Raw genomic sequence first — 12266 nt, 5'->3', positions numbered from 1 at the left:
ATTTTATATATTGGGGTATTTAGTCAAATTAGCAAACCTAGGAGATTTTTAGAAATTTTTAAATTTATAAAAAACTAAAATATTAAACTTTTAAGGGTATTTAGTCTTTCACTATTATCAAACGAAAATCACTAACAAAACATGATGAAAGATATATTTGTTGTTTCAAAATCTTTTAGATACAACTTATTATTTTGATAAATCTTGGGTATGCGTAAGTCGTTCGCATTGAATAAATGATAAAATCCCAAACCCAAACCCAAGTCAAGTCCCATTCTGATTTCACACCTTCTCTCTACAGTCTAACAAACAAAACAAAAACCATTAAAATCCAAACTAAATCTCCAAACCTACCAAAACTTTAAAAAAAACAAATCAAAATGCAAACTTCTTCCATCTTAACTCTCTCTCCCTTCTTCTTCTGCAATCTTTCATCTCAAGCCATCACTTCCTCACAAGACATCTCAGCTCTCAAAGCTTTCAAGGCGCCATCAAGCCGACTTCAATACCGCCGTGGTCCTGCTTAGCCTCCTGGGACTTCTCCACCGACCCATGTGCTCTCCCCCGTCGCACCCACTTCATTTGCGGCCTTACCTGCTCTTCCGACTCCACTCGTGTCACCCAACTCACTGTTGATCCCACCGGCTACTCCGGCCAACCACCCCTCTCATTCTCAACTCACTAACTCTTATTCTCGACCTCGCTGATAACAATTTCTGTCTGATTCCAGCTTCAATCTCCTCTCTTCCAATCTTCAAACCTTGACTCTCCGATCAACTCCTCTCCGGTTCCGTCGACTCCATAACCAGCTCAAAAGCTGACGCTTTAGATGTTTCACACAATTCTCTATTGGGTATCTCCCTAAAGATTCATATGTAATGTCAAGTTTGAGAAGACTTGATCTGAGTTACAACAAATCCACCGGTCATTACCAAAACTACCTTACAATCTACTAGAACTTGCTCTGAAGAACAATCTTTACTGGGGTTATCTCAAAAACACCCTTTGACGGTGTCTCAGTAGAAGTAGTTGAACTCAGTGAAAACTCATTCACCGGGACACTTAAAGCTTGGTTCTTTCTTCTACCGTCAGTTCAACAGGTGAACTTGGCGAATAACAAGTTGACAGGTGTGGAGATCGCGAAGCCTTTGAATGGTAGCAGCGACTAGTGGCAGTTGATCTCGGGTTCAACAAAATCGAAGGGTACTTGCCCCGAAATTTGGCGATTATCCGCTTTATCGTCTCTGACATGCGATACAACCGCTTACGTGGCACCATCCCAATGCAATACAGTCAAAAGAAGTCGTTGAGGAGATTGTTCTGGATGGGAATTTCTTGATCGAAACCACCAACGGGGTTCTTCTCCGGTGACGTGGAGGTTCCGGTAGCTTGGGGGATAATTGTCTCCACGGATGTCCAGGGTCTTCTCAGCTGTGTAATCCTTCTCAGAAATCTTACCTGTTTGTAAACAAGCTTATGGTGGAAAACCGAGGTCTTAGAGTCAGAATCTCAGTGAATACTATGACTTTGTTTTTAGGAAAAAGAAAAAAAATATTTGTATTGAAAAGATTATTATAAGTAAATGAGATATAGAAAGTTGTATAATTACAATTAAATTAGATTAGTTGTTTGATGATTGATCCCTTCATCTTGAAGTTTAAAGGGAAAGTTTTGTTGCATTTTGGGTGAAGGTGGAGATCATAAAAGAAGATGTTGACAGTAACACTTCTGATATTTAATAATAGTTTGAAAAAAAAGGAAAACAGTTTTCAGATTCAACTCAAAGACAGTGAAAGCGAAGAAGCTCACATGGGAAAAACGTATTCAAACTCTTCTCATTTCTCAAGAACATGAGTAGTCTATAAATTATTAAGTAGAGTGTGAACAGTTTCTTTGAAATGTTGTGTAAAATGTGTGTCGTTTTCTTTGTGGTTTTATATGAACTTTTTGCCTTGTACTGTTTTGTATTTTTCATGGGGGTATGATGAAAGCATGATGCTACTTGTGACGATTTTTTTTTTTTTTTTTTTTTATAAATAACGAGATTTGTCTGATGAAACAAAAGTGAAAGGATATTACATTTCAGAGATTAAAGAAAATAGGCTGCAACAGGTGCTATCGTGTGGTGTGAAATGTTCAATACGAAGGTGTCGGTACAGATTTATGACTTTTCTCTGTCTTATAGTGTTATAGCTTCCCAAGCCTTATTCACCATTTTAACAGTATACAACTTTTAAAACCAACTCGGGTGAAACCTGATAAAATGGTCGGGTCCTAGATTCCCAGTGGATCAACCCGGTATTCAAAAGTGAAATCTAAGAAAACACCCCTAAAAAATTAACAACAAACTACAGACACAAAAAAAATTTGTACGAAAAATATGTACCGGCCTACGGTATTAGGTGCCTGATTTTTCTTCAATTTTTTCTAGTGAACGGCCGTCCATCAAATATGGACGATCGTTCACTCACATGGACTCCCATCAATATTATGTGGACGGGGTCTACATACCAGGGACGGGCGTCCCCATTTAAAAGACGTCCATCCATTAATAAAATACAATAAAAAATTTACAAAACCTTAGGGACGGTCGTCCATCCATTATGGACGACCATCCATCCTTAAGAAGATCAGTTCAATGGATCATTCATGTCAAAACCGAGTTTCGATCGCTGATATGCTTAGAAAAATCAAGACGAAGATATTATTCAAGAGGAAGAATGTAGTGGTAGTGCAGGATCATCAAAACAACCAGAAGAAACCGGCAAGTCAATGAATATTTTTTTTTTTCATGACAGTATATGTAAAGCTTTGAGTATGTGCTTTTTGGACAGATTAACTGGATGCTAGTCATAGATATGGATATCGACTGGCGTCGATGTTTTTTTTTTTATATTTACATTATGACGGGCGTCCACTCCTACGGACGTCGTCCAAATGAAGGAACGGCCATCCTAAATGTTTTTCAATTTAAAAAAAAAATTGTTATTTTTTTTCATATTTGGGTCAAGGAGGGGTCCCATTATTGTGGGTGCCCGTTCAAAGTAATGGACGACCGTCCCTATATTTTACAAATTTTTTATATATTTTATTTATGGACGGACGTCCTTTAAATGGGGACGCCCTCCCTTGGTATATGGACCCCGTCCATATAATATGGACGGGAGTTCATGTGAGTGAACAGCCGTCCATATAATATGAACGGCCGTCCATATAAATGGACGGGAGTTCATGTGAGTGAACGGCCGTCTATATTTAAGGACGGCCATTCACTAGAAAAAAATTGATAGAAAAATCAGGCGTCTGGTACACGTAGCCGGGACATATTTTTGGTGCAAATTTTTCGGGGTCCGTAGCTTGTTGAAAAATAATATAAGTTTATAAGTTTAAAGTCTTGTAAAAACACCCCAAACACCATCATCGGTCAGCAAATAGGGCTGTTTCCCGCAACGACAACACTCCCTTCAGTCTCTGAACAACCCATGTCACCCCTCCCCCGTTCACACCCCAATCGCCGACAACAACGGGCTTTTTCCGACGACATAATTTTGTAATTTTCGTAATTCACTCATCAGAATCATCGCCGTCACCACCTTGCACTCACCCCACCATTCTTTTTCAAAAGCTCTAACATTCCAACATTCAATTGTTTATAGATTGATATCCTAATTTTTAGGGTTTTTAATTAATAAGAAAAATTGTAACCCGACTCAATGAAGGCTCCGACGTGGGTCTTGGTTGAATCGGTCGGGCTAGGCTGGGTTTTATAAACATGGTACATACCACATAAATTCCCAATCCTAGTCAGTGGAAAAAGTAAATCTAGAGTATTAATTAGATAATACAATAGAGGATCAAATTTAAACACGTGTATTAACGCCTACGTATATAGCATTTTAATAAGAACTTAAGAAGACATGATCAGAAGATGGTAGTAGAATCAAAACCCACTAAAAAAAAAATTTTGAAAGTAACTTTGCTTTCTTCTTTACCCTCTGTATCATTGATTAGGCATTTTCTCAATGAAAACGCTTTTAGGAGCTAAAGAAGGTGGGCGGTGGTAGCTCATGAAAGCAAAAGAGAAAGAGAGGTAAAAGCAAATTACTTTAGCAGGAGCATAAATAAATGCAGGTCGTCCACATTCCACAATGAGTGGAGAATTAGATACCCCACTCAAGTCCTCCGTAAATCAGCTGTCAGCAACTGGAAATAGAGACTGTGGCCCATCTCAAAGCAACCAAAGAGATCAATGTCAACTGTAAAAAACAAGATAAAATCTTAAATGAACGCCTACAAGTGCACATGTTTTGCCGAATCCAACCGAACCATGTGCCCTACAAAAAGCAAGGCACAAAATTGGGTCATTCACTATTATAACTCCTTAAACAGCGTACGAGTATTCCGCTTACTAAGACTCTTTAAATACTATTCTGATTTTTTCAATAGAGTTAAGCAGAAAAAATACATTTATTCAATTTCTCAAAATTTATATATTTTATTTATCTCATAAAATATTATATAATTATTTTTCTTATAAAGATAATTCAAATTTTTTTAAAATACTATTCTAAAAATCATCCAATAATGAGTCAAATAAAGCCATGAAGAAGGAAATAAGAAGAGGAGGAAAATACCTGCGATTGTAAGAATTCACAACTATGTTTTGTTCAATAATTCGTTTTAATCCCTGATGCAATTTAAACAATCCCATTCTGATAGCACATTTCCAAGAGTTCGAATTGGGATTTTAAAATATAATTCAATTGATCTGGTCAATAGATTTTCGAAAAGTGAAATTATTATGTCGGGTCCTTTTGTTTCACTATTTTTCATCTTATCATATTCTACTATCATATCTTAAAAAATAAAAATAAAAGTGTTTATTTTAATATTATTTAAAATTTAATTCAACTCAAAATATTTAACAATTATTTTTTCTAGTAAAAGTTTTAAAATTAACAAAAACACCCTCACTCATCCAATAATTGCTAGCAACCGGCTATCACCGCTAGACGATGGTTGGAAGTCGTTGGAATGGTACACGATCGGCTATCGACACACAACCGGTCAGATCTAGTCCGTCTTGTGTCGTTACGATGTCGGGGATCGACGATGGCAACGACGACAACGATAGCTACTAGCAGGTGAGTGGCTTAAGTGGATGGGGGTGTTTTTGATAATTTTAAAACCTTTATTGAAAAAGGTAATTGTTAATATTTTGAGTTGAATAGAATATAATTGGATTTGAAAGAATATAAAAACAAACACATTTTTCATTTTTTAGGATATGATAGTGGAATGGGATAGTCTTAGAATGGGGAAACAAACAGAGTCGATATTATTCTAAATTATGAATTGTAAGAATTTATTTGATTCATATTAGCATAAAATGTTAGCTAGTTCATTATCCAATTAATGCAATCCAACGTGCACCTCAACTAGAGGTGGAAAATTTGGGCCGGGTTAGGCGGGTCAACCCTAACCCGGCTCGAAAAAATGCGGGTTAAACCCGAACTGCCAAGATGGCGGTCTGGGTTGACCCTAACCCGGCAGCAACCCTTGGGCGGGTCGGGTTGCACAATGGCAACCCGCAGGGTGTTTTGTCTCTTTTGCAAGAGACCTGGTGTGCAACCCAAAAAATAAAAAAAATTAATATTTTATTTTATTTTTCAAATTACCCCTTTACCCTTGAAATATAGCCGTTGGAGGGGTCTTTTTCGTCATTTTTCTTTCCCATTTTTTCCTATAAGTTGGCCCTAAACTCTCACATTTTTCTCACAACTCAAATTCTCTAATCTCTAATCTCTCAATTATTCATTTATTATTTTTTGCAATTTGCTCATATTTTAATTTTTATCAGTTTTTCCAATTTTTAATTCATATTTCCAATTTTCCAAATTCCAATTTCCATACTCCAATTCTCTTTCTTTAATTTTTATTTCTTCTACATCAATTTTTTTTTTCAACTACAATAGATAGATATTTCTCTCCCATCAATTACAATGATGACGGAAACTACTATCCTAGTTCTAATCCCGCTGATTTTACTAATATAAATATAGGAGGAGATTCAAATAGTCCCGCTTTCCCATTCTCAGAATCCGATACACCTCAAACTATGCCCCCCATTCCAACAGCTCCCGGTGGTTCTAGAAGTCGTCCTCGTAATCGTCGTGCTCGTCAAACTTCATCTCAAGCTGAGGCGGGATCATCTACTGCCGTCGGAAGCAAAGACAGACATACATCGGACGTTTGGGCGCATTTTGACAAGTTTTACGAGACAAAAAATGACGTTCAAGTCAAGAAAGCGAGATGCAAATACTGTGGAAATATTTATAAAGCTGATTCAGGTAATGGTACTAGTACTTTAAAAATGCATGCTAATAAACATATTAATTAACATGGAAATAGAGAAAACAATCAAACTCAAATAACTATTCTGATGTATATATGGAACAGTTAGCTTTATATATTGTTGTAACTGATCAACTATTAATATGGCTGAAGATAAATATTTTAAAAGATTTGTTCAAAATTCATTTTTTCCAAGATTTAAAAGTTATTCTAAAACTTCAACTAGAAATGATTTAATAAAATTGTTTAAAAAAATGAAATTAGAATTAAAAAATAAAATGCATACTTGTCATGTTAGTGTGGCTCTAACTGCCGATATTTGGAGTGGTAGAGCTAAACAAAATTATATTTATGTGATTAGTCATTATTTTGATAATGAATGTAAATTAAATAAGTCTTTATTAGGATTTAGATTAATGGATGTTGATCATAGTAGTGAACAAATTTATAATAAAATNTTGTTATGAGGTGGACACGCAGCTGGCAATTGGTTACAGAATAAGAATTAAATCAGTATATAAAGAAGCTAGGGGAATGAGGGAAGGCATTGATATATTTCCATAGGCTATTTGGGAGGTCCCCCAGCTCCTCGAACTGCTGGGAAACTATCCATTGTTTCTTGTTTCAATCAAATTCTACTTAACACCAGCTACTGTTTACTTTGATTGTGCACTCTTTTGGTCGTTGTATTGTGTGTGTTGTTGTGATTGTATGTTGTGCAGGGAAGTTCCATCAGAGTTCCATCATTGCATTTATATGGAAACTGAACATTTAAGTTTTATGTCAACACAATAGTATGAAAATGTTTTAACTTATTATGATCTAGAAAAGATACCATGTTCATTTCAAATTTAGTTAAGACCTAATAATCTTGGTATTCTTTCATTTTTAATTTTTCATTGTTGAATTTGTTAACCTTTGGGGACAATTCAAGGGGATGAATACGATATGTCTGCAGTCTATGAAGTATGAAACAGCACCCTTTCATAAACTTTTTGACAGTGGTTAGCTTTGGCGTTATTCTGTTTTTTGGAATTCTTCTGTTATGTATCATTATGGTTGTATATGTGTATTTTAATCTTTGAACATGGTAGTTCGTTTTTCTATTGGATACTCATTTTTTTTATTATGTTCTATGGAAAAGCTTATGCTTCACATTACTACCTCCCATGACTGCTAGTAGTTTGCTAAAAAAGTATTTCATTTCTAAACAGAAGAAGAAACTTAGAAGCCGGCAGAAGAAATTGAAAGCTTATGACCTCTCCTCTCTCTCAGAGTTCCTTCCTGAACTGAAATCTCCTCAGCAACCAATTGCAGCAACTGATTTCAAGCTGAATTGCAAGTCTAGGAAAAAACTAATGTTTGTGCTTCATTTCATTATTTTAAGGTTGTTGTTCAGTTTTATTGCACATGTACTTTTCTGTTATGACCTTGATTAATGTATATTCTGATCAGATTGAAGGAAGGGAAACAGTTGAGTACGGTTCTCAACCATCCTGCTTTCCAGGTGGATCCACTGGCTGCCATTCATCAGCACTTGGAGAGCACAGCACCTGTTTCAGATGAGAAACCAAAGAAAAAGACAAGCAAAACTGCAAGGAAGAAGAAAAAGGGGGATAAGTCGAAGACTTCATCTGAACCTCAATCTATGGATTTCTGACTTGATGTATGGACTTTCATTCTTTCATGAGCCAAAACCTATTCATATTTTTTGTTGTGAAAAGGTTATGCTGATCAAATTTTGTATATGATTGATCTTATATGTCGACTTATTAAAATAGTAGCATGGTCTGCTCCATTCTAGAGAAGCTTTCTGTTGTCAATGGGTTATCTTTATCCTGCTTGGATTGAAATATCAATGAAGAAGAATATATGAACGCAATTTCTTACTGCAGCCCCACTATAAATTTCAATACATTGTATTGTTTGTGAGCTGGTCCCCTAATGATTTGCATCAAATTTNTTTTAATAAATGAATAAATTTAATTATTCTTATATTACAATTTTAATGTATTAAAATTGAATTAATATTTGTAATGTTAACAAAAAAAATTTAATTTAATTTAATTATTGATATTTGAAAAGAAATTAACAATTAACTAAAAACAATTACATTTATTCATTTATAAATTGTTAATTATTCATTTGAAAAGAAATTAACAATTAACTAAAAACAATTACATTTATAAATTATAAATTATTCATTTGAAAAGTTAATTAAACATTTAAACTTAAATAAAATAAAACAAAACAAAATTTAAAAAAAAAAAAGTCAAAAAGCGGGTTAACTCGGCGGGTTAGGGTTGGCGGTCCAGGTTGGACCAGCCAATTCTCTAATGTTGGCGGGCCTAACCCGACCCGCCAATGTCGTCGGGCGGGTCAGGACCGACCCGCCATTTGCAGCAACCCACCGTGGGTTGGGTTGGGTTGGGTTGGGCCGGGCGGTTGCTTTTCCACCTTTAACCTCAACTAATCCCTCAAACCCTGAAACTATCGGCCGGATAAGAACTTCAATGACTATCCCTATTATCATCCAATGAGGGACTCGAACTTTTGACCTCTTGAGTAATACACCCAAAAGTCTTTATCGAACCGCTCGGTCACCCAAAGATAATTTTCTAATAAGTTTAATATACGCCCTACACAAATTAACAAATTTAAATAGACAACACCTGAATAATTGAATTGAGGTGTCTTAAACAATGCACAGGTTATTAATCCCAAAAATGGAAAACTTTAAGATATCCTTTTTGAGCCAAGTTTTCCCTATTTATTAATATTCATAAATTGATGGGTCCATTTGATTATTTAGAATATAACCCATTTTAAAAAATATCAGTTCTTTAGACTATAGTGAGATTCTTTCAACTAGATCTCTATCGACTAAGCTGGCAAGATCTTTATCTTAATTATAATAATGGTTTCTAATATCATTTTTCATATATATTTTGGTTTCCCTAAGAGACAACTGTTGAGCATTGATATTATTTTATAACAATAAGATACATTAATTTAGGAACATAGATGAAGGTTGTTAGGAGACCGAAGCATCCTGAAAAGGTACAAGCTTTGAATTTCTACGCAAGTATTGTTTCAACTAAAATCTCAAATGTGACAAATACCAGCTGTCAAGATGCTTATTCTTTTAACATTCCCCAATAGTTCATCTTAACGTAAACCCTATATTCGATGAGCATCTATGAATCAGCTACATTGTTTATTTATTTTTTATAACGAAGAAATTTCTCTACCACCGTCTGATTTGCTCGAGATAAAGCTTAAATATGCATAATGCAGACAAGATTTTTGTATCTTATATGAAGAGTTCCAGCTTGCTTTAAGAAAATTAACCCAACCAACCACAAGGAAGGCAAAATCACAAGCAATGTTGGAAAAAGTCCTTAAAATAGCGGCTAATCTCACATCATCCCAGTTCAAAATTACTCTCTCATGTCTCTTTTTCTTAAAACCGCTTATTGCAATGATCTAGGAATTCATAAACATTTCAAATCAGTTAATAAAATAAACTTACAGGTGAAGACCTCAATGCAGACTGCAGACAGTAACTTGTTTCTCTTCCTCTGTTAGAGGGTAACTGCAGACGGCAACTGACCAAAAGGAAAAGAAAGAACTTGCAAGTGGCTTGCAGCATGAAGATTTAAGGAATCAAAAAAGTGCTCAAGGAAATATGAAACAGAAATAATTGATATCATATCAAGTAAACTTCCAAAGGGAAAAAATATTTTGAACAAGTAGAAAGCTTCTGCACAGAGTGTCAATGAAAATTTCACAATTACAATGGTGAACTATAATCTGCATTGGTCATACATATAAGAACAAAAACATGGGCAGGTGATTCCTTAGAAGTTTATATTTTAGGAGTAATGAAGATCAAACTGTATTCACCGTGTCTGCAAGGCAGCGGAGTATGCATCCCAAACCAGCTCTTTCAGTCAGCTTATCATGTATTCGCAGGCATTGGTCACAAGTGGGGCGATCTCCTGTAGACAAACCCCTATAAAGGTACCTGTAGATCACGATCCGTGACAAGATTTGGAAATTGTTACAATCCTTGAAACAATATACAACACTCAGCAACACAAAAGTCCATAAAACCTGCAAAATGCTAGAAAGGTCCTCTATGGGGTATGTTATAGCAAGAATCATTACATTCTTTTCAAATCTCCCCAAAGTTTATATTAGATGAAGTTAATAAATAAATCCAAGAGAATTCTAGCTCCATGAAGGATCTCATAAATTAATTTCTATGATGAAAGAATAAAAATCACTCGTGCTGCTAGTGATTCTTCTGCCAGTAGATTTTCTGAACTGAATCTAATTAAATTGAAATTCCACCTCATCACATCACCACATTCTACAAAGTAAAACAGCCAAGCCAACTCTTCCCAAAAGGACGCTACGTTCCGAATTAGGACCATAAATACCAAAGAAATACAAGACAAAATCATACTAACCCCTATGTTTGACTAACAAAGAATTGTATCTTGTATAAGCTTCTTGCAAAGAAATAATCTTATCCACCTGACTGATTACCACATTTCACTAACTCATACAAGAAGTAAATATTCATATAAAGTAGCAGATACTCTGCAACAGAATAAATCTACTAAAGCACGAATATGGCTACCACAACAACTATGCCAATGTTGTTGGATATACCCGATACTCGATTATAAAACATACATGAACACTAAGATTTCTCAATTACCAAGCCAAGCTATGACAAGTGCGAAATAGAAACAACTATAGCCTGAATTAGCAACAAATGTATAAATGCAGCTACAGAAACTACATAGACAACACAGCGAGACTAAACTAACTGCAAAAACATAATTAGAATAAGTGATATAGATCAAACAAATTAAGAAACGAAAGGACTTACTTCATTAGAATATCATAGTACTCAGGATCCAAAGAAGAGAACATGCCATCGACATCTTTAATAGCCATAATTGCCCTATGAACCACTATCCAATTTGCTGACTGCAAAACCAAAACCAAACCCCCAATTCAATCCAAGATGACAATCATAATTAAAAAAACAACTGCCAAAAAGGGCAAGGAAGGAAATGTAGACAACCTTGCACCGCTCGTCTTGAGTCTTGGGAGGTGAGCCTTCGAGGGCAGTTTTAAGAGCCTCTACTGGCTTAGACCTGATCTTGAAATTCCAATATAAGCGTTAGTGTTAGGGTTAGGGTTTTGTTCTTAAAAATTCTATAGATTAAGAAAGTTAAAAAGATGTTACTGTTTTAGTAAGCTTTCGATCTTGCGAGATTTGTGTTCGATTCTCGTGATAATTGCCTCTGCATTGTCTGCTTCAACAAATTCCTCGCCTCCCGCCATTCTTTTTTACTGTTCTCAAATCACACCACCTTAAATTGCGAAAGATAGAAAACTAATAATAATAATTTGGCAGCCAGACATATCCCTTGAACACAAATTCCCCCAAAAAATCGTCAAACCGTATCACAATACATCTTACAGACATTTCATTTAACATTTTGAATACAACAAAATTTAACAAAGAAACAATCTTACGTTGGAAGATACACATACCTAAGATTGGACGATGTTGGGGTTGTTTCTTGATTCCCTTATATGAAAATGCGTAAGATTTCAAATCGGAATTTAAGTTAGAGAGCTCAGCCAATTTAAAATTTTCAAAGAATTGCCAGCAAAATCAATGTAGTCCTTTCGGGAGTGGCAGATTATTTCGAATTTGCCGATGTGAAGTCAGAACTTACAAGTAAGTCTTTGTAAAATTAGCCACTCATACAGTGTTGAAGAAAAAAAAATGACCACCAAACTTTAAAATTTTCAGAATAGCCAAACTATAAACTAAAGTACAATATTAGTGTCTGGAGCAGGTGCACCCTCACAAAAATACATAG

The 12266-nt window shown here is 35.3% G+C and overlaps 2 protein-coding genes and 1 pseudogene across 4 annotated transcripts; 2 read left to right on the top strand and 1 right to left on the bottom strand.

Moving 5' to 3' along the window:
* Nucleotides 1–380: 380 nt before the first annotated feature.
* LOC116146844 lies at nucleotides 381–1499 on the top strand (annotated as a pseudogene).
* A 5326-nt stretch (nucleotides 1500–6825) lies between these two features.
* On the top strand, nucleotides 6826–8162 carry LOC116146827. 2 transcript variants are annotated; one of them, XM_031432281.1, is made up of 2 exons: nucleotides 6826–7714; nucleotides 7810–8162. In XM_031432281.1, exons 1-2 carry the CDS (start codon nucleotides 7524–7526, stop codon nucleotides 8012–8014), a joined length of 396 nt encoding a protein of 131 aa, XP_031288141.1. In that variant the 5' UTR covers nucleotides 6826–7523; the 3' UTR covers nucleotides 8015–8162. The 2 variants fall into 2 exon arrangements, with proteins under 2 accessions (XP_031288141.1, XP_031288140.1); XM_031432280.1 differs by having other exon boundaries at nucleotides 6826–7741.
* Nucleotides 8163–10056: 1894 nt separating this feature from the next.
* On the bottom strand, nucleotides 10057–12126 carry LOC116146798 (actin-related protein 2/3 complex subunit 5A). 2 transcript variants are annotated; one of them, XM_031432244.1, is made up of 5 exons: nucleotides 11932–12126; nucleotides 11621–11747; nucleotides 11456–11528; nucleotides 11258–11358; nucleotides 10057–10381 (listed from the first exon to the last, which is right to left on the bottom strand). In XM_031432244.1, the coding sequence occupies exons 2-5, from the start codon at nucleotides 11716–11718 to the stop codon at nucleotides 10246–10248; spliced, it is 408 nt and encodes a 135-aa protein (XP_031288104.1). In that variant the 5' UTR covers nucleotides 11719–11747; nucleotides 11932–12126; the 3' UTR covers nucleotides 10057–10245. The 2 variants fall into 2 exon arrangements, with proteins under 2 accessions (XP_031288104.1, XP_031288103.1); XM_031432243.1 differs by having other exon boundaries at nucleotides 10058–10381; nucleotides 11621–11727; nucleotides 11932–12125.
* Between the last annotated feature and the right edge of the window lie 140 nt (nucleotides 12127–12266).

The sequence above is a fragment of the Pistacia vera genome, unplaced genomic scaffold (assembly GCF_008641045.1).
Source record: "Pistacia vera cultivar Batoury unplaced genomic scaffold, PisVer_v2 Contig483, whole genome shotgun sequence".
In the NCBI taxonomy this organism is placed as follows: Eukaryota; Viridiplantae; Streptophyta; class Magnoliopsida; order Sapindales; family Anacardiaceae; genus Pistacia; species Pistacia vera.
Note: the sequence above shows the minus strand (reverse complement) of the source record. Positions and strands in the feature narration are given on the sequence as shown.

Bases quoted from the DNA above. Each gene is read 5' to 3' on its own strand.
- LOC116146827 (XM_031432280.1), top strand. From the start codon at position 7,524: ATGACTGCTAGTAGTTTGCTAAAAAAGTATTTCATTTCTAAACAGAAG. The intron at 7,742-7,809 runs GTTGTTGTTCAG...TATTCTGATCAG, and splicing joins CTTCATTTCATTATTTTAAG to ATTGAAGGAAGGGAAACAGT.
- LOC116146798 (XM_031432244.1), bottom strand. From the start codon at position 11,718: ATGGCGGGAGGCGAGGAATTTGTTGAAGCAGACAATGCAGAGGCAATT. The intron at 11,529-11,620 runs GTAACATCTTTT...TTTCAAGATCAG, and splicing joins ATCGAAAGCTTACTAAAACA to GTCTAAGCCAGTAGAGGCTC. The intron at 11,359-11,455 runs GTTGTCTACATT...TTGGTTTTGCAG, and splicing joins CTCAAGACGAGCGGTGCAAG to TCAGCAAATTGGATAGTGGT.